Consider the following 21,125-nt stretch of genomic DNA (forward strand, 5'->3'; position numbering starts at 1 on the left):
CTGAGTCTCTGTGGTCCCCAGTCCTGCTGCGCCCAGGGATTCCCACGGTGGTTTGTGTGCCAGTGAGCAGGAGCAGCGCTGTGACTCTGCAGCAGGGAAAGGATGGCCCTGCCCTGACAGGCAGAGCAGACAGCAGCGCCTGGAGCCACCAGTGTGCTCCGCAAGCCAGAGCCTGAGCCCAGCCTGGGGCTGGAGGCGCTGTGGATCCTCCGGAGCTTTCCCAGCCGCGTGGGAATCACGGAGTGCGGTGTCCTTATGCCCCGGGCCCCGGCAGCTGGCCCCAGCCTGCACCCCAGCCTGTACCTCACAAGGCCCACGGGTCCTGTCCCTGTGTCAGGGCAGTGCTGGGTGGCTTTGGGGATGGGGGCACGGCTGAAGCCTGCTCACCTTGCAAGGCCAGGCTCGTGCTGGGTCTGCAGAAACAGGCACCAGGGGGATGGGGGGGGGGGGGGAAGGATGGGTTTCACCTGCTGACGTCTCCTTGGCCAGCTGGTCCTCAGAGCTGCATTTACTGACACCCCCCGGCTGGGAGCGGAGAGGAGAGAGGGGGGCCAGGCTGGGGGGTGCAGATGAAGCCAGACACAAACCCTGCACAGACAGAGCTCTGCACCATCCCAGTGTCATGACAGAGACAAGGAGGCCTCCAGGGATGGTGGGACCCTCCACAGGACATGCTTCAGGTGTGGACAAGCCCCTGTCCACATCCCTGCACACATGTCAGGGGGCAATGGGGTGGCCAGGAAGGTGCTGGTGCTTACACAGCATTTCCAGGGCAAGGATCATTGTCCTGGGGATTACCCTAAATTCCCAACTCTTGGAGTCAGGGGATTCAGTGAGTCTCAATCAAAGCCATGTGAGCATCCCAAGCCTGTGCCATGGTGGGTGCCAGGTTGGGGAGCACTCAGTGCAAGGGAGTTCCCAAAGTTACCAGTTTTATCCAGTGTGACTCCTTTTTTTCATTTTTTCTGCTCTCTTGTTCCCTGTAGATATTTTCTGTTTTCCAACTTCCAGCAAGGAACTGGCAGAGAAAATGATCAAGGAGGGTGTGTAAGCACCAGCCCTGGCTGTGGAATATCCCTGGGCACTGATGATGAGGCAGCAGGGAGGCCACGGTACCCAAGAGCTGGGGAGAAATTCAGGCAGTTAGTGGAGGGAGAGGTCAATAAGAGAACACAAATCCCTGTGTCAGTGTCTCAGGTCCAGGCATAGGGATAGTCAAGCTTTTCCATCCTCATCCCGAGCCTTTCATCCAGACCAACACACATCCATGGTCCCTGCCAGTTGCCCATATTCCCCAGGGACATTAGAGCTCCCCAAGACTCCAGGTTTGGGATTTTCTTCTCAGCAGACACCCACACCTGCCTGACTCACCCTCAGTGGGTGGATTTCCAGCCTGACACTGGAGCAGGGGATGGGGGGTCAGGGTCCAGCCAGCAGCATGGGGGTGGAAGGTGTGGTGGTTACACCATGGGAGGGCTGAATGTCTCTGCAGAAGAAAAGTCACCCCGAGACTGAAAAGCAAATAAACAGCCCAGAGACCTAGCCAGGGAGCAGAATTGGGCCAGAGACAGAGGCTGGAGCAGGGACATGGTTCCAGAACACTTTCAGGCAGCCTGGAAAGCAGGAGAGGAGCCACGGGAAGCATTTCTAATGCCCCAGGAGGTGGGAGGGCAACAGTGTGAGGTGGAGTTGTGGCCCCTCAGCCCCTCCAGCACACAGGCTCCAGTGGTGAGGAGGAGCTGCCAGACCCCCCCAGGCCCCCAGGGAGAGCCCTCGAGAGGAGAGAGCACTGGAGCACTCTGAGTTCAAAGGCAGAAGCCTGAAAATCTGGCTCTGCTGCTCCCAGCCCGTGGTGCCCCTGCTCCAGCAGCCCTTGCCACACTTCTCTGTGCTGAGTGCCCCAGTGCTGAGGCTACTCTGGGGGCTGCACTGTGCCCTCACCCTGGGCAGGGGCTCTGCTAGCACCCACAGGGGTGCAGTGGGTGCAGGGGACAGGAGGTTTTCCACCTGATGACATCCCAGTTCTGGCTTTGGGATCAGTTTGGGGCTGGCTGGACACCCTGAGTGCCAAGGAGGGCAGTGGGGTCACAGTGCTGAGACAGGGAGGTACAGCCTGGTGGTGCCAATGCTTTTGTCAGACGGGAACATATGTGGGACATCCTCCATCACCAAGTGTGCTGCAGAGAGCCTGGCACTGTCCCACTTCTCCTGGGATCATCCCAAAGCTAGTGGGTGGCTCCTCTTTAGATAAAAATGAAAAAAAAAATCCCAGCTGTAGCAAGTAGCATTCTGCTTTTTGGCTTTAGGTCAACTGTCCAACTTCCTCCAGATGCTCCTAAAACGATTTAATTGCACCCTTAATTGCAATTCCTAAATCACTGGATTTTGGTTTGGGACCCAACACCTGCCCAGAGCACAGCTATGTCTGTGTGTCCATGCTGCAGAGGAGCAGAGACCAGGATGTCCCCAGAATTGCTGGGGGGAGCTTGGCCATCTCCAATGAATCTTCCTGCATTTGGGTGTAGAAAGAAATAACTGTCCTTGTACCACAGATCTTGGGGTGCTGAGGGGGTCAGGGTGTGGATTGCAGAGATTACACATTAATTCCTCAACAACAGGGTCCTGCTGGGGTGTCTTGGACTGGGTATCCCATGGGGTTAAAGACTGTGGCTGTGACATTCCCCAGCAGTAGAGCTGAGGTTGGGAGTGGGAGCCCATGGAAGGGCAGGGACTTACCTGGAAGAAACAAAAAAACTTCCCCTGTGGGGAGGCACTTGTGAAGTGGCACTTGGCACTGGTGAAGCTGTACTTTGAGTGCTGTGTCCAGTTCTGGGCCCCTCAGTTTAGGAAGGACATGGAGGGGCTTGAGCGTGTTCAGAGGAGAGCAACAAGGCTGGTGAGGGGCTTGGAACACAAGCCCTGTGAAGAATGGCTGAGAGAGCTGGCATGGTTTATCCTGGAGAAAAGAAGACTCAGAGGTGACCTCATCACTCTCTACAACTTCCTGAAAGGTGATTGTGATCAGGTGAGGTTGGTCTCTTTTTCCAGGCAGCACTGACAGAAACAGAGGACACAGTCTCAAGCTGCGTCAGGGGAAATTTAGGTTGGATGTTAGGAAAAAGTTTTTCACAGAAAGAATAATAAAGTACTGGAATGGTCTGCCAGGGGAGGTGGTAGAGTCACCATCCCTGCATGTGTCTAAAAAAACACTGGATGTGGCACCTCAACACTAGTTGAGGTGTTAGGGCATGAGTTGGACTCAATGATCTTGGAGGTCTTTTCCAACCCAGTGATTCTGTGAAGACCAGGACCCAGACGTTGCTGGAGCTGCAGGGGGAACAGCCAGCTCATCCCAGCACCCATCTGTCCCCCACCATTCCTGAGCAGGAGCCACTGGGTAGCTCTGGGTGGGGGTGGCCCAGCCCAGACCAAAGTGGATAGTGAAATGTGTCTCAGAGACAGATGTAAAGGTCTGCAAATACCCTGAAAACACTATCAGGGTCCCTGCCTAGGCCAGAAATTTTGGATTATTTGGAATAGTCCTTTTTTTAAAAAAAAAAGAATGTTTTGCTTTAGGCTGGAAACCAGCCTGGATTTTATGATACTCAAACTGATGTCGCTGCTGAGCCAGGGCTACCACTGGCACAGAACAGCCCAAATCCCACTCCTGGTGAGAAAAGCCCACAGGATCAGCACTGGGAAGGTTTCATATGTCATTGGCAAAGCCATTGAAAGCTTAAAGTCTTCAGCCCGGTGGCTCAGCTCCATTTCAATAATGTCTTTCCACTATCCCAAAGGAGGTAATTCCTCCTTATTTAACAAAGTCTTTTCCATGTGCCAGAGGCACGAGGCAGGAGCCTGTGCTCCTAAAGGGCCTAATGGCTTTTGGGAACCCTCCTCAGCTTTGGCACCTTCTGCAAACATTTCAGGCCTCCCCAAAGTATTCAAGCAGAGAAAAACAAACTGTCCATGATATTTCTAGAAGTGGAAGGTGTTTCTTGCATTTTGGGATAATTGTCCTCCTTTGGCATCCAGCCCCAGAGCTGCCTCCAATGGATTTTCTTTGTAGCCAAGTGGGGAGGGTAGGTCCCCTGTCCAGAGATGGAGGGGCTGGCATGGGCACTGTCCTGAGCTGCTCCAGGTCCAAGGGGTCTGGAGCTCGGGGCTCCCAGTGTAGAGGGCTGTGGCTGCAGGAGCAGGACATGGAACAGCACATCCCAAAGGGATCAGAAGCCTCTGCCCTGCCAGGCAGTGGGAAATGGAAGTGTCCTGGAGGGGCTGATGCAATAGGGTGAATATCCGTAAGGCAGATGATCTGGGAGAGGTTTCTTAGCCCCATGGGGAATATTTGGGGTCTGGCCTGGGGCTGTGCCGGTTCCCAGGCCAGGCTGTGATGATTTTCCAAATTCTAGCCCTCTTTCCATCTCAGGGCATCCTTCAGATTTGGTGGGAGTTGTTCACAGATGCAGCAGGGTGAGGGAATTCCCCCCAGGGCTGCAGAAGGCATCAGAGAACCATCCTGAGAGCTTTCACTGCACTGTCACCAATCCACAGAGCAGGTGGGACTGGTTGGATTCCTCTGGCAGCTCAGAAGGGGTGAGAGCTATTGGATGGTCTGCAGGAGAAACACCCACTGGGGACCATTCTTTGGGACAAATCACATGACTCTTCACGACTTCTTTGCCACCTGATCCTGCAGCCTTGCAATCACCTGGCTTAGGGGGGGACCTCGCTGTCGCCTGGTCCCTGAGCTGTCTCACAGAAGAAAAACCTTCTTCCACACCATGGTGAGTCTGTGGGGCATCATCTGTCCCAGTCCTGTGACAAACCTGGTGCAGCTGGGGGTCTCCTGTCACCCCCCAGTGCTGGATTCTGAGTGTGGCAGTGAGGGAGGATGGATGCGAGGATGAGTCCCAAAGGACACCAGAGGCTCTGCTGTAATTCTGAAGTCTGTCCTGGATGCTCTGGGAGCTGTTGTCTTTGTGGATCCCATTGGGGTTGATGGAACAAAGACAGTGGTTGGGAGAGGGTGAGGACAGGATGGGTGGGAAGGTTCCAGAGGAGGGGAAGAGATTCCTCCAGCATTGCTTCAAGTTCATTTCTTCAGGGAGATTGGCTTCATGTGGGGCAGCTGAACTGAGTCATGTGCCTTTGCATTTGGAGTCCCAAGACCTTGAGGAGCCAGTTGGCTCCATTGGACAGCTCTGGCAGCCCCTGCCATGGTGTAAGGCTGATGTACCAGCACCCTCCAGGCACATGGAAGGTCCAGAGGAGGAAAATGCACCATCCCTCTAAACATGTGCCAGGGGGTTCACTTGTAAGAGACTAAACACTGGTGACCTATAGATCACAGGGATATTCGAGGACAAGGAGCTGTGCCTGGGGACCTGGTCCTGGCTGGGTCTGACCTCCTCATACAGCTCTCTGGGGATTTTCTGTTGTTATCCATCCCCTTGGTGGCAGCCCATGGGGAACCCTTCCCTTCAGTCAGTGGCTCCCAGTGACAGGGGGATATTTGATTTGTAGAGCAGCAGCAGCAGCAGCAGCAGCAGCATATGGACGAATCACAGAATCATTAAATCGTCTGAGTTGGAAGGGACCCACAAGGATCATTGGGTCCAACTCTTAAGTGAATGGGGATCAAACCCATGACCTGGTTGTTATCAGCACCCACTTCTGACCTATGGAGCCAATCCAGATATATTTTTAGTATTTTGCTCTGCATTTGCCCTCAGCACTGCTCTACCCCATACATTTCCAGCCTGATCCTTCCCACCCCAGCAGCTCAGAGTGCTGTCCAAGGCCCAGGTGGCACCTGATAAAACAACCTGGAACCTGGAGACAGCTCCCTGTGGTTTGTGGGCCAGGAATGGGGATGGGAACTCAGAACGTCTCCTCTGTGTCAGCTGGGAAGGAGGGATGGGAGATCTCGGTCCCCTGCCAGTCCCTCTGTGCAGTTCCCATGGCAGAGCCAGGGCTTTGAAACCCATGGGAAAACCTCAAATCTAGGGGTCCTCTTGCCCCATCCTTCTCCTGCCCTTTCATCCTCCTCACTCGGGTCCCAGCAAATGATGAAACCTGAGACTGGAGCAAATGGCATCCGAAGCAGCCCCCACCCTATCCCCAGAGCTGCGGGAATGCAGCGCCTTTGTCACGGGCTAATTTTGGCTCCTCTGTGCTCCGAAAACAATCCCAAGGCATCCGGGAGGAAAGATGCTGGAGGCCTGGCCCCGTGGGGGCTTTTCCTTATAAAGGCCTAACGGGGCTGGTTAAAGCCTCCTCCTCCTTCACGGGGGTGAGAGCAGATCCTCTGCCCTGGTGTTTGGGGCCAGGGAAGGGTCCTTGCAGGGGTCCCGGGGCTGTGCTGGATGCAGGGGGGGTTTCCCTTGCCCACTGGGATTTGCTTGGTGCAGTTCACGCAAGGATGGTACTGGCACTGCCATTGCTGCTGTCACCAATCTCAGCAGCTCCTGCTGGTGCCCAGTTAGGGAAGAAGCTGGGAAGGCTCTGCAGGATGGGGGCTGTCTGTGCTCCCCACCATGGGAGCTGCCCCACTCCTGCAGCTGCGTGTCCCTCCCGGCCATAAAAGCCTCAGGATTAACATGCCAGGCATTGTCCCTGCTGGGCCCCACGTTGGGAATTGTTTGCTCCTAAATTTGTCTCTGAAAATATCCCGGGGAACAGGTGTTGCCTGCTCTGCAGTCCTTGTCATGCAAAGGGACACTGAGCAAGGGGCTTTGTGGGGAGCAGTGGGGCAGACAGCAGCTTTTTCACTGCTTTTCATGGGGAAAAACCTCAGAGCCTGTGAGAGACTGGGAGCTGCTTGAGCATGCCAATCTCTAGTGCTGTGCTGGGTGAGTGGGGCTGGTCCTTCTCCTTAAAGAGGGGACTGCACCTTCCTGTCCCCACCCCACCTGGCTGAAGCGTGACTCCACATTTGCTGGTTTACACCATCTCCCCTCAGCAATGCAGCTTGGCCTGATGAGGTTCACTGTCCTGCTCTGGTGGCTCCCAGGAAGCCTCTTGGCCAAAGCTGTCCTGTGTGTGCCTCATTGTGCAGGGGTCAGCATGGCAGCAGCTCTCAGGCTGTTCATACCCCCTGCCCTGCTTTTTCCAGCATCTCTGGAGCTCCGTCACACTGGACAGATGCAAGGCAGAGGTGCTAGGAGGATCCAGCCCATCTCCAAGGCATCACCAGCACTGGTCAGCCTGAGCCTGTCTGTGTGTCCCCAACAATTCACGTGTGAGCAGGTGCTGTCCAAGCTGGGGGCATTCCAGTGCCCAAAGGGGCTCCAAGAGAGCTGGGCAGGGACTTGGGACAAGGGCCTAGAGGGATAGGACAAGGGAAATTGCTTCCCACTGCCAAAGGGCAGGGTTAGAAGGGATAATGGGGAGAAATTCTTCCCTGTGAAAGTGGTGAGGCCCTGGCACAGGGTTCCAGGATGCACAGGACTGCCCCATTCCTAGAAGTGTTCGATAGGTTGGATGGGGCTTGGAGCAGGCTGGGACAGTGGAAGGTATCCCTGCCAGGGCAGGAGTAGGACTGGACGGTCTTTAAGGTCTCTTCCCACCCAAACCATTCTGGGATGATTCCCACGCAAACAGCCCTGAAATTCCCTGAACCAAAGGGGGGTTGTGGGTGCCCTGGGAGTGCAGTGACACACGGGTGACCTGTGTCCCTGTGTTCCAGGCAGTGCCCCAGGTGTGAGCAGCAGTCACAGCACGCCCAGGGCTTGCAGCAGATGCCTTCAGAGGAGGGGATTTGTGCTATTTTTACCGACCACTTGCAGGCAGGGCTGGGATTCAATACCCCCGCACAAGCCACAGCCCTGGCAGAGCACAGCTGTCCCAAGGCCAGGCATCACTTCCCTCCTGCACAGCCAGGTAAGACACTGCCACTGTCCCGTGTCCCCCTCTGGGTGTGCTGGTGGTGACATGGGCATGAGACCCCTGCACTTGCATGTGACAGAGAGGAGCCCCCAGCAAGTGAATTTGCCTGAATTTCTCCCCGTCTCTGAGGTGGATCAGACATTTCCTCTGCTCTTGGAGAGAGAATTGGTGAGGCTACAATGGGAGCAAAGACTTTGGAGCTGATACTTGCCTGTTTTTTTTTTTTTTCCAAAATGTGGCAAACAGGACTGTTTGGGGAGCACTTGCCTAAGAGTTCCAGCCTGGCTCACTGATGGGAGGTTCAGGATGAGAACAGAGTGTGGAGCTGGGGTAGCTAGGAGACTGCTTATGGTTTGTCTCCAGCCTCCTGGGATGGGGGAAGATGTCAGGATTCACTGTGTTTGGGTTTATGGGATTTGTTCTTTTAAGGATTTACATGATCCACTAGTTCAATAACCTTTATAAGCTTTTTACAGCTGGGACAGTGCAAATAGTGCAAAATTAGCTTGTCCATATCCTCTTGTCCCCATCAGGGCGCAAAGTCTCTCATGGATGCTCCAGATCCATCTGGAGTCCAAAAGTCCTGACATTGGGGATTGCTGGGGATGTCTCACTGGCACAGCCGGGTCCCTGCTGTTGTTTGGGAAGCCAGTTTAGGACTATTTGGCCCTAAAATGTGACTGACCTTGGTAGAGGTCATGAGCTTGAGGTGTGGTGTGGATACCACCCCAAGGAATGCTGGAATGCTGGGCTTTGCTCCAGCAGGGGACAATGGAAACGATGAGAGGTTGTGCCCAGTCCTTGTCAGCTCCAGAGAGAGAAAGGCTCCTCTGCCACCCCTGAAATAAACTGAGGAGTAGTAGCTGGGATCCATTCTGCTCAAGGCACTAGCGCTGCTTGGTGTCCTCTGGGATGTTTGTCACAGCACCAAAAACCTCCACAAAGGCAGGAAACAGGATCTGTCTGATGTAGTTTGAGGACAAAGAAATTTCTGTTCTTGGGGCTTTTCCTTGTAAATCCAGGGATCTGGGTTGGGAGGCTCTGGGGAAGATGATTCCTTCTGGGATTTTATTACATTCCCCCTGCAAATTCCATTTATTCAGAACATGTCTCTGGCTGAGCTGTAGGGGCATGGGAAGGGAACAGGGACATGGGAACAGAGCCAGGAGGTGCCCTGAGATTGGCTTGGCACAGGCTCCACACAAACCTGGGAGCAGCTGTTTGAGACCAGCTTTTCATTTCCCCCAGCATGCATCTTTGAGGTCTAAAGCAGTTTCCAAATTTCAAAATGTGGGGGGATGCAAAAGGATCAAGGCAAAAAAATCCCAGCTTGTCCATTTCACTCCTGGAAAATACTGTTTGAGGGGGGAAAAAAAACTGAAAAAAAATTAAAAAGCATTGGTATTTCCCCCACATTTTTCTGCTGCCTGGGTTCACAGAGTGCCCCGGCTGCTCAGCACAGGAGGGGTCAGCATGGCCCAAGCAGGGCCAGAGGAGCAGCGTGGGCTAGAGCAGCTGCCAGGGCTTGGGATCACCAGGCAAATGTAAAATAGGAAACCCTGTTTCACCTGGAACATGGTTGCTGAAGGAACCTGCTCATCTGTGGGCACTGACTTACAGAATCCCAGAATTGTTTGGGTTGGGAGGGATCTTAAAGACCATCCAGTCCCACTCCTGCCATGGGCACAGACACGTCCCACTATCCCAGGTTGCTTCAAGCCCTGTCCAGCCTGGCCTTGGGCCCTTGCAGGGATGGGGCAGCCACAGCTTCTCTGGGCACCCTGTGCCTCAAGGACAAGAATTCCTTCCCAATATCCCATCTAACCCTGCCCTTTGGCAGTGGGGAGATATTCTCCTTCTCCTGTCCCTCCATCCCTTGTCCCAGAGTCCCTCTCCTGCTCTCCTGGAGCTCCTTTAGGCACTGGAAGGGGCTCTCAGCTCTCCCTGGATCCTTCTCTTCTCTTCTCCGGACTAGACACCCCCAGCCCTCAGCCTTATTTCAGATCAGAGGTGTTGCCCTTTGCTCTGGCACTCCTCGGATGGGTTTTGGCTCTCCTGTCCCTGCTGTTGCCCACCAGAGCTGCAGAACAGGACTCCCTGAGCCGACGCAATGGAGGAACCCCCGAGGCACCCCCATTTCTCCTGAGATTTCCAGCCTCCATCCCTCGCCCCGAGCTGGGGCGGGCGACACAGCCGGGGGTGGAACAGCTCGGAGCTTGGGAAAAGCCCCCAGGAGCAGGAGCCCGAGCCCTGCAAGGCCGGCTGGCGGCACGCTGGAGCTTGCCCGAGATGCAGTCAGGTTTTGCTGGAGCCTGGCTGCTCGTCCCGTGTTTCACAGGGGATGGAGCTGCTTCCCTCGGCCGACAGCGCGGGGCAGCACCGCACCTCGGCATCGCTCCCTCGCTGCCTTCTGCCTCTGTGTGCCTTTGGGACTGGCACCTTTGTTCAGCTTCTTTCCCTTTCTTTGGCAGGGAACAGCACACGCCGCGATGCCAGAGCCGTGAGTAGCTGCAGTCCCCTTGGATCCCATAGAGGCTCGTCCAAAGCTGCGCTTGTCCCTTTAGGGAGGATCAACTGGGAGACCCTGCCCTGCCCCAGACCCCTGTGCCATTCACCTGTCTTCAAATGTAGATTGTTCACCCTTTCAATGTTCCAGTTCAAACCTAGGGGCTTTCTTAGATCCCAAAATGTGGATCTGAGAGGGGGGGAGCACCTCTGGATTTGGCCTGAGGCTCTCTGTGGCACGTTGTACAAATCCTACGACACATTCCCTGGTGAGCAGAGAAGGGAGAAACTCCCTGCAAAGCTTTCAGGGAGCAATGACCTGGGGATGTCCCAATCCTGTGGACCTGGGCAGGATCCAGGCATCCTGACCCAGCTGAAGTGGGAGAACGAGGGTGTCTGAACCACAGGGACTGAGCTGCAGTTGGCGTGATGAGCACAGTGCCAGCTCACCTGTCACACCTGAGTGACATTTTGACTTTCTTAGCTGTGGCCCTGAGCTCCCACTGCATTTCCAGAGGGCATCTTCAACTCAGACCTGGCTCACATGCTGGTGGCAGCTGTGAGATACAGAAAAAAGGAACCAACTGCAACAACACATGATGCTTTGCTTGAGTGTCCCCTCTTTCTTACTGTCATTCCTTGATACCCTGTTCTCTTCTCTTGTCTTTTTCTGCTCCTCCCTGGCTGCTCACGTGCCTGCAGAGAGGTAAGTGTCTTTCCCTTTGGGAGAAAATCTCGGTGCTGCTCTGCATTTGCTGTGCATTTGTTTTCAAAGGGTGTTTTCTTTCCCTTCCCTTTCCCCTAGAGAAAATCCAAGATCACAGCCTCACGCAAACTCTTGTTGAAGGTGAGTCCCGAGGGCTGGAAACTCCCTGGGGTTTGTCTTGCTGGGGGAAAGGAGCCAGGTTGGAGCGTGGGGTTGGTGGGACAGGCATGAGGAATGGCTCAAGCATGGGCTGTGGGGAGCAGGTCCCACTCCACCTTTCTCTTCTCACTCATGTGGGATTTGTGGTCCAAACAAACCTCCTCTTCACTGAGGTGGGGAGAGACCCCCACACCTTCAGCTCTGAAGCCTCAGCCCATTTGTGCTCCAGCACAAGCCTGGGAGCTCCACGGGCTCTGGCTTGGGATAAACATTCCCTGCCCCTGCAGAGCTCACGTCAGCACCCAGTGGGACCACGGCCCCCACAGCCCCCAGTGCCTGCCCCCTGCCCCCAGGGCCCCACACCAAAGCTCTGGGGAGGCTTTGATGTGTGTTTGGGGACAGCAGGGAGGGGGTTGGCACACGAGACTGTCCCATCCTACAGATAGTGTGTGAGTGCCTTGGGGGAACCAGGAACTTCTTTCAATTCACACTTCTGACATTTCCTTCTGCTCACAGAGTTTGATGCTGGCCAAAGCCAAGGAGGAGTGGGATCAGGAGATTGTGGACAAGCAGGCAGAGAAGGAGAGGTACCTGTCTGAGCGGGTCACTCCACTGCACACCAGTGGGCTCTCCTTGAGCCAGCTCCAGGTATTCTTCAGGCACAAGGGTGGAGCGATCTCCTTGGGAGCATGGAGGGGCCTTGCTCACTGCTCTCCTGTTTTCTTGGCCCCCAGGACCTGTGCAGGGAGCTGCATGAGAAGGTGGAAATTGTGGATGAGGAGAGATACGACATTGAAGCGAAATGCAACCATAACACCCGTGAGGTAGGAGAGAGGACAGGCTGGTTTCTTCTGGAAACTCCCTCCCAGTGGCAGCTCTGGCCTCAGTGGGGTTGTGTCATGGACCAGGCTGAGCTGGGATATGGGACAGACACCAGGGTTTTCTCAGGGCTGGTGTCTTCTCTGCAAGGCACCACTTGGAGCAAGGTTCATTCCTGCCCAAGGGAACTCAGACTGTCCTTGGGGTCCACAGAGAAGTTCCTTGCTCTCCTGCTCACCCCTGTGGGTCTGAGAACTTCTTGTGGTACAGCTCCCACCTGAGCAGGCTGGGCCCAGCCCATGGACCAGCTCAGAGCCTGGGTGGGCAGAGCCTTGGTGGGGGTGGTCCTGCAGGAGAGGTGCAGACCCCTCTGGGGTTCAGTGCTGGCAGAGCCTACTGCTTCCCACAGGGGCTCTTTGTGCAAGGCAGTCCAGCAGTGACTTCCCACTCCAACTCATCCCCTGCCCCTGCAGATTAAAGATCTGAAAATCAAAGTTCTTGATCTCCGAGGGAAGTTCAAGCGCCCTCCCCTGCGCCGGGTTCGTGTCTCAGCCGACGCCATGCTCAGGGCTCTGCTGGGCTCCAAGCACAAGGTGTCCATGGATCTCAGGGCTAACCTGAAGTCTGTCAAGAAGGAGGACACAGAAAAGGTGGGTGATTCCTCTGAAGGCTGGAGATGGACACACTTCCTAAGGGTGCCTTTGCCCTTCTCCAGGATACCTTGTGTTCACTTCTTACCAGCCTTGGAACAAGCCTTGTGAGGCCATTCCCATCGTGGGATGTTGTGGGACCACGTAGGACCAGTTTTACTGGGCAAGGCAGCTGGTGGATGGTAACATGTAAGGTTTAGGGCTGTGTCCATGGTGCTCTTCCCTCCCAGGGAAGAGTGTGTGGGGTCTCTCACCTGGGCCCCCTTGGCACCACTGCTGAGCTGCACATACAGAGTCTGATCTTTGATCTTGTAGGGAACCAGGAGAGCTCCTGTTGGGCACAATCACACCCAGAAAACTCCCAGGGAACTCCCAGACCCAGATTAGATAAAACAGAGCAGCCCAGCACTTGGCCTGAGATAAATGGCCCAGTTCCCACCAGCTTGGCAGAGGTGTGAGAAGGGAAAATCTCAAAGCCAGCGAGGCCCAAACGCTGGTGCCTCATCCCCAGGCACAGCTGGGGATCCCCACTCCCCAGAGGGGTTTCACCAGCTCGTTCCAGCTCAGCAGATTGAATGAGAATTGGATGAGAATCTCAATTTTCACCTGTTTTTCCTTTGTGCCCCCCCAGTGTGTTTTAGCACTTTTTCAGCTCTTTGGACAGAAAATTGTTTACAGCCTTGGGCAGGAGGTGGAGAAGGGATCTGAGTTTATTCTAGATGTGGTGAGATGGTGTTGGGGCACAGCTTGTAATCTACAAATGCTGGTGTTAGCAGAGCAGACACCTTGGCTCCCAGAGCTGCTGTCACCTGTCCAGAGCTGCTGTCACCTCCCAGTCTGCTCTGGAAGTGTCTGACAGGCTCCTATTGTCACACCAACAGTCCCAGTCCCCACCAAAGGCTCACAGAAGATGGAGGTTGGAGGGCAATGCAGGAAGTGTTTTTACTTCAGTAAAAACATTTGCCCTACTGTGCTGGTGTAAACCCAAAATCCAATGTGGTTCTTCCTCCTAAAGAAATTTTTTCTGGGATTATTGAGCCTTCTGGTGCATGAATACAACCTGGCCAGGCTTTGAGGAGGGGAGTATCCACATAGATCCAGATCTCCCTGTGGAGATCAGGCCGTAGTTTGCCATCCCCCCAGGCAGCTCCTTGTGCAGGGACAGATAGCAGAGCGACAGGGGGCAGCTGTGTCCCGCAGCTGAGGGCCCTGTGCAGGGGGAGGGACGGGCAGGGCTGCCAGACCCTCATCCCCCAGCCCCGTTCCAGACCCTCATCCCCCAGTCCTGTCTCTCCCACAGGAACGCCCTGTGGAAGTGGGAGACTGGCGCAAGAATGTGGAAGCCATGTCAGGCATGGAGGGGAGGAAGAAGATGTTCGATGCTGCTAAGTCCCCCACGGGACAGTGAGAGGTAGGGCTGGGTCCTGATCCCCCTGTTCTCCCTCAGCCTCTTGGGCTGTGCTTGGAGAGACACAGAAATGCCCCATCCCCTACAAAAATAGGCACCCCATCCCCATGTCCCACCCCACCCTTGGCTGGGGGTCTGTCCCACACCTCCCTGCAATGAGGTCCTTTCCAGCCCCCCTGCTACTCTCCTGGGTGCTCCCCTCTGGGTGTGTTGCCCGTGCCACCCTCATCCTGTGGGCATTGCTGGCACCCTCAGGCTGCTGGCAGCACCCAAAGTGGCCCCTTTGCCCCTCTGTTCTTTCTCTCCCACAGGAGCACTGGGAAGAAGACCATCCCCATCCCTGCTGCCAGCCTGCCCTTGCTACTCCTCTGTCCCTTTGTGCCCTTCCCTGAATTCCCACTGAGCTGAAACACAAGGACAATGCTGTGGGAAGGACACCTGAGCTTTTTCCCTCCAGCAGTGCCCTCAGACCTTCTCCTCCACAGCGTTCCCCCTCTGTCAGCCACACAGACCATGCTCTCCCCAAGGGCCACTGGCCACCCATCCCCTCCCAGCCCTACAGAGACACCCCAGAGGCAGCTGCTGCTCCCCCTATGTCTGGCGGCTCAGCCCCAGATGTGTCACCCCAAGATGTTCCTGTGCAGCCACATGTGTATTAAAGGACTGTCCTGGCCTGAGGTCGCGTGGGCTCATCACTGGGGGAACTCTGCCCAGGGCCAGGTCACCCTGCAATGTCCCCATGCTGGCACTCAGACAGCACTGGGGTGGCAAAGGCTTTGGGCTCATCCCTTCCATCCCCAGGTTGCTCTTCATGTCCCAGCAGCTCTGCTGAGGCCCCTTGCCCCATTCAGGGCCACCCTTGCTGAGCCTCAGGGGTGCAGCAGCTTCCCAGCCACCAGGCAGGATGAATAGAGCTGCCTGTTCTCCAAGCCCCACTTCTCCTCTTGTTTGGGAAAAGGCTTCAGAGCTCCAGACACAAACTCCCCTACCAGCTGCTCACCACAAGCACTGGAGCTGTGACAATTGGGGCAGCCCCATTTCAAGGCTTAATTCCAGAGGTGAATCCATATTTCAGGCCAAACATCCTGTGCTTCCCCCCCAGCCCAATAATTTCCTGTGTCACAGCCCCCCATACTGCACCTGGTCAGTGAAAGCAGCTGGGAAAGTTTCAGCTTATTCTAGAGCAGGGCTGGGGGTGTGAATTAGTGAGAATTCAAACTACATGGGGTGTCCTGACTGGGTGGGCACTGCAGGAGATTCTCAGCCCACACACACAGCATGCTCTTGGTAGCTGCAGCAGTGCCTTGTCTATGCTCCCAAGGTATTCAGAGGAATTGCAGCATCCACAGATTCCAGCCCATACCACACCAGGGTGTGTTGCAGCACCCCCCATCCCTTTGGAGTGAGCCTGTAAAGTGCAGAAAATGCAATAAACTGGGAGCAAAGGGCAGGTCCCAGACAGGGCTGGAAGGAAACTGCATTGAAAAGTGTGCAGGCTTTGCACCTTCCCAGAAAAACACAGCATTCCCTAAATAAAGGGATGGGAAAGGATGGCTCCTGCAGGACTTCCCACAGCAGACTCATGCTCGTGGCTGGCAGTGAGAGTGAGGGAGAGGCTTTGGGAGGTCGGGGTTTGGGTTTGTCTCCAAGACAGCTGAATTCCTCTGGCATCACATCCCTTCCTTTGGCCAATTCAGAGATCCTGATCTGCTCACTGTCCCCAGGCATAAGAGGGTGAGGGAGGAGACTACTGGGGACACTTCTCTAGCCCAGCCACTAGCACTCAAGACTGCCAAAGCACCCTGCAGCTCCTTCATGGGGATTCAAAACTCATATGCAAACTCTTCCCTGAATCAGGAATGGATCAGAAGAGGTTGCCACTGGAAAATTTTCTCCCTTAGCTCACTCTTTGAGATGCTCAGTCCTTGTCCTTCCACCTGACCCTCCATGCCCTCAGTATCCTCCTGCAGGACTGGAGCAGTTGCATGGCACATAGAGGCTTTCCTACCCATTTTTTATCTTTTCAAGCTTAATTTGGCCAAGAAGCTGCTGCCTAGCAGGGTGCCAGGACTCCTTTGTCCTCATTCCAGCAACCCCAGGAGAGGTTCCAGGCAGGCCCAGCCCTGGGAAGTGTCTCTGCCTTGGCCAACACCAGTGACAGCTCCCAGGGGTGACTGGAGATGATGTATGGTGAGACCCCAGCATATCCCAGGGCCCAGCCTGCCCCACACTGGAGGCAGAAGGTTTTGGTTGGCAGCTCACACCTCCAAGCTCAGTGCTCCAGGCAGGAGCACTGCTGAGGTCTGAGATCCTGGGATCTCTCCGGGAATCCCCAGAGGGAACTCACACAGGTCCTGGCAGAGGAAGAAATATGTGCAGGGAGAGTTAATAACTGTGACCTGACAAACTGGTAGAGCTGGAAAATGCGAGAGAGGTTTCATGGAAACAAAGCCCTCTTCAGGCCTGGAACAGAAGCAGAAAATGGCACAGCAGTGGCTGAGAACAATTCTCTGATCTTAGTACAATTGCACTAATTTGGTGATTAAAAAAGAAGAGTGGAGTTTGTGGGATGGAAAGGGATGGAAGGGAGATGGAAGTCCATAGGGGTGCTGGGTTCTGTGCACCAGCCCCTGGTCAGTGCTGGGCACTCAGGCTGTCCCTGTACCCAGCCTGCCCTCAGATCTTGTTCACCTAAAACTGCTGCAGAGCCAAACCTAGGGGCTCCCCAGGGTGATTCTGCAGTCCCAAAGGCAGCCAGGTGTGCTGATCAAGGTCCCAGGACCCACATGCCCTTGTCATGGGCTACAGGTGGCTTTGTGGGGCCACCTTGTGTTTTAGATTAGGGGGAGAAAAACACCTTGTGTTTTAGAGAGTAAAAACCCACCTCCAAACCCACCTGCAAAACTTTTCCCTCTACAGGATTCCCTACTTTTTTAAGGTATAATGCTCCCCAGTCACTGGGTCCCATTTTCATTCCTCTCTGGTGGAAAACCACACTGACTGCCATGGGAAAACAAAGTTCTAAAGATTTCAGTTTTATTAGGAACACAGAAAAAGTGCAGGGGAAAAAGCTATTTTAGTGGGACTGAGTCTCCAGGGGAAGATGCAACAGTCAGCTCTGAGCTCTCCTGGTTGGATCAGGGACTGGGATCTGAGTCTTCCTCTTCTCTGCTCTGGAGCTGCTCCTGTGGCCCTGGGCCAGCTGGGATCCCAGCTCTCTCCATGGCAAAGGGGAACACACCTGGCTTCCCTCACCCCACAGCTCTACAGTCCCATGGTTGTTTCCCTCCCAGGTGACAACCACCTCAGTTTCTGCTCATCTGCTCATTGAAAGGAACCCTCCAGTACATTTTTACTGAAAATTCAGCTCAAATGGGGACTCACAAGGCTGTTCTCAGGGAGAGAGAGACTGATGCTGGAGGAGTCACTGGTGTCTCTTTCCAGAGGAACTGGAAGTCAGCCCTGTCTCCTTGAGCTGAGCAGAACCTAGTCCCCATTGTCCTGCAGTTTGCTCCACTGCAGCCTAGACTCCTGAAAAAAAGCAAAGCAAAGCACTAGAATCTTAAAGTTAAACAAATTTCAAATTAAATTGGACAAAAATAGTAGGAAAAAAATCATCAAGACAGTATGGACTTCTTCTGAAAACATCCCTCTTTGGTGGTAATGTGGTCCCTTCCAAGTTACAGGGGCTGTATGACCTCCTTGCTGACCAGTCATGCTCAGAGACACCTGAACTGTGCCTAAATATTTCCCTGAATATTTGCAGCTCAGCTGGAAGCTGGAGCTTCAAAGGGAGGATGGGAGAAAGGTCAGTGGTGATGGGAAGCCTTGGAGTGGGAGGGGGTGAAGTTTATTCCATGGCCTCTGCAGGTGACTGTAGCATCTTGTCCTGCACAGGGCTGGCACAGGCTGCAGTCCCTGAAGTGAAGGTGAAGCATCACCCTGGGACCCCTGTGGGCTCTGGGTGCAGGATCAGACCTCATGGCAGGGCTGTGGCACAACCCCCTGTCACCCCTGACACATTCCAGCTCATCTTGTGTGTCCTCTGTGGTGAAAAACCAGGAAGAAATTTTCTCCTCCTGGAGCCTCCCAGGTTCTCAGGTGCTGCACTCCGGGGAGGAGCAGGGCTCAGGGTGAGCAGGGCACATCCCTCTTGTCCAGCTTCCCTTGCTGGGCCTGAGCACTGTCCCACTGCTCTCAGATTCCTCAGGAATTGCTCAGGGATGTGCAGGGACAGGACAAGGAGCAATGGCCACAAACTCTAACATCAACATGAGGAAGAGCTTAGTTCCTTGGAGGATGCAGAGCCCTGGAACAGCTGCCCAAGGAGGGCCTGGACTCTCCCTCTCAGGAGAATCCCAAACCCACCTGGATATATCCCTGTGTCACCAGGTTCCCAGGTGACCCTCCCTGGGTAGGGGGCTGGACTGGCGGATCCCCAGAGGTCCCTTCCAGCCCCAGCACCCTGGGATTCTGTCACTCCCTGTGCTATGAGGGTGCAGTTATCACAGAGCTGCTGGCAGTGAGCCAGGCCTGTTCTGCCCATCACCTGAGAAGTTTTCACTGGTCTCACTTTTGGGGGATATCCCTTGTTTGCCATCATTAGATCTGGAGTGGGATGACACTCCAGACAGGGATGACATCTGATGAAGAGGCCAATCTACAGGGTATGGAATAGGAGCCTGGAGGGCAATGAGGCACTGTGGTGGAATTTCCAAAGCAGGATTTGTCTTTTTTTTTTTTTTTAATAAAAGCTAAATTCTAAAGGAAAATACTAAAGGAAAATAAGCCCTCTGGTAGCTGGTGCCAGGCAATTCAGACAATTCCTTTCCTAGGAATATTTCCTTTCCTAGAAAAGGCCATGATTTGGCTTGGCTCAGTTTCTGAGCAAGCACCAATTTCAAACCCTTCTACAGAGCTCTCTCTGTACCATCACACACATCTTCCCAAAAGCTGAATACATTTTAGGGGGAAGGAGAGCCCTGGATCATTCCAGGGCCTGCAGAGCACCATCCCAGGAATGCAGGGAGACCTCCAGCTCCTCTGAGAAATTTGAAATGCTGGTGGGACCTCTGGGAGCTATGGCATCACTGCAGTGTTGGGATGGAGCCAAGCAAGAGGGAAAACTCCTTTTCCTGGCCATGGAGTCCCATGTCCCAGCTCAGGAGGAAAGCCTGGGAAGAAAATGCTGCTTCACCATGGCAGAGCAGGAGGGATGAGCCTCAGGAGACAGGGAGGAGCTGAGCCATGGCTGAGGCTGAGGTACCAGCACAGCACAAGGGATGGAGATGGAAGGTTCATGACTGGGCCCTGGGAGAAGCTGAGGAATGCTGTAATTAGAGCACAGTTGTGGAAACTGGGAGCTCTCCACTACCCTGTAGCCAAAGAAACAGGCTCTGTACTGTGATGAGACACAGGACAATGTTCCCAAGGGAAAAACCAGCCCTGTTGAAACTGGTCTAGCTCCTTAGAGGGTATTAATGAATTCCGCTGATCACACTAGGGGAAGCTCTGGGCTCCTCCTCGGGCAGGTGCAGCACCCCTAGGCAGAGCAGGGGAGAAGATTTGGCCCTGGAGCTTCCCTGCTCAGGGCACATCCTGCAGGCTCTGCTCCCTCGGCCACAAGCATAGAGCCTTCCCCTCAGGGCTGTGAGTCTGGAGCAGCAGATGGGGCAGCCTGGAGAATGGAGTGGGTCTGGACAAACATCAGACTGGTTCTCTGGGCACCCTTTCCCTCATCTCTCTGTCTGATTTCATCACCCTCAGCTCCGGGGACCTGCAGCTTGAGCTGTGCTTTGAGGATGAGCTCAGGGTGGCCTAAATAACTCTGTTAAGGGAAATCCAGTCTGACAAAATGACTGTTGTTTGCTAAAGGCATCAGTGAGCCTGTGCATAAGGGTGACCTGGGAGACAAGCATTTTCCTGGGTTTCCAGAAGCAAAGACCTTTAGCTCAAGGACAGCTCAGAGGAAAAGTCCACACAGAACTAAATAATCAACCAGCAGAGAGAGAACAGTAGTGAGATAACAAACTGCTGATAATTCCTGCGATTTTGACACACCAGAGGGGGAGACTGGTGATGCATACATTCAAAAAGATCTGGCAGCACTTGGAGTTTGGGGATAAAGTGGCAAAGGAGGTTTAGAGGGGTATGAAGTGACACACGGGAAAAATCTAGCATGGCTTCATCTGTGAGATGAGGGGATCTGTGCTTCTTTACCTCCTTGGGAGTGAGATTTTGGGGTTATGGTGGACATGAAAAGACATGAGGAACATCAGGGAAAACAAGAGTTCCGTGGCAGCAAAGATCTCCAGACATGAGAGGCCAATGTTTTGTGCTGCTGTTCAACGCAGCAGGACCCATCCAAGATAAAGGAGGAGATTTCCAGCAGTGAAGAAGGAATAGGCCTTGGGAGAAGGATATTTTTCTCTACTGACCATTTCCCTGGGTTTGAATAAAGAGGAAACTGTTCTGCTCCAAAGGTTTCTGAGCTGCAAATAAAGCCCTGGGAAGGGGCAAGTGTCAGCGAGAGGGCAAGTGTCAGCCAGGCAGCCAGTGTCATCCTCTGCCTAATCCCCAGGCACAAAATGCCCATCTAGAATTTCTTTAACTTAATAACCAGAGGAATTGCAGACTGTGAGGTTTTATATTCCTTTGCTGTGTAGATCCTAGCTGGGGGTGTTCTTTCAGTGCTATGTTCAGTCTAATCCTTTGGAAAACCCTGCAAAGTCCTGTGCTCCAGTGCTATCCTTTGGCAACGAGTTTTGCGAGCACCATGCTTGCTGTGCATTAATCACAGAGCTTTTATTGCTGTAGAGGAGCTGCTCATGCTGGACTGCTATACATAGTCTGTTAGCAATTAGCAGGATGCTTGCAAGTTTATTTAAGTAATTTTTTTCCCTTATGCCACAACTAACTGAATTCTCTGTATATATGAAAACACTTGAAAGATAAGTGATTACTGCAAGAAGAAAGAAGAGCAGAGAAT

The 21,125-nt window shown here is 54.1% G+C and overlaps 1 protein-coding gene across 1 annotated transcript; it reads left to right on the forward strand.

Annotated features, from left to right (window-relative positions):
• Nucleotides 1–10,179: 10,179 nt before the first annotated feature.
• TNNI1 (troponin I1, slow skeletal type) lies at nt 10,180–14,137 on the forward strand. Its single transcript, XM_062509549.1, is given in 9 exon segments — nt 10,180–10,203; nt 10,205–10,288; nt 10,290–10,335; nt 10,338–10,390; nt 11,201–11,242; nt 11,777–11,908; nt 11,995–12,084; nt 12,553–12,729; nt 14,030–14,137. Coding segments are annotated over 9 exon segments (756 nt in total).
• Nucleotides 14,138–21,125: the final 6,988 nt, after the last annotated feature.

This window comes from Cinclus cinclus, chromosome 27, assembly GCF_963662255.1.
Source record: "Cinclus cinclus chromosome 27, bCinCin1.1, whole genome shotgun sequence".
NCBI lineage: Eukaryota > Metazoa > Chordata > Aves > Passeriformes > Cinclidae > Cinclus > Cinclus cinclus.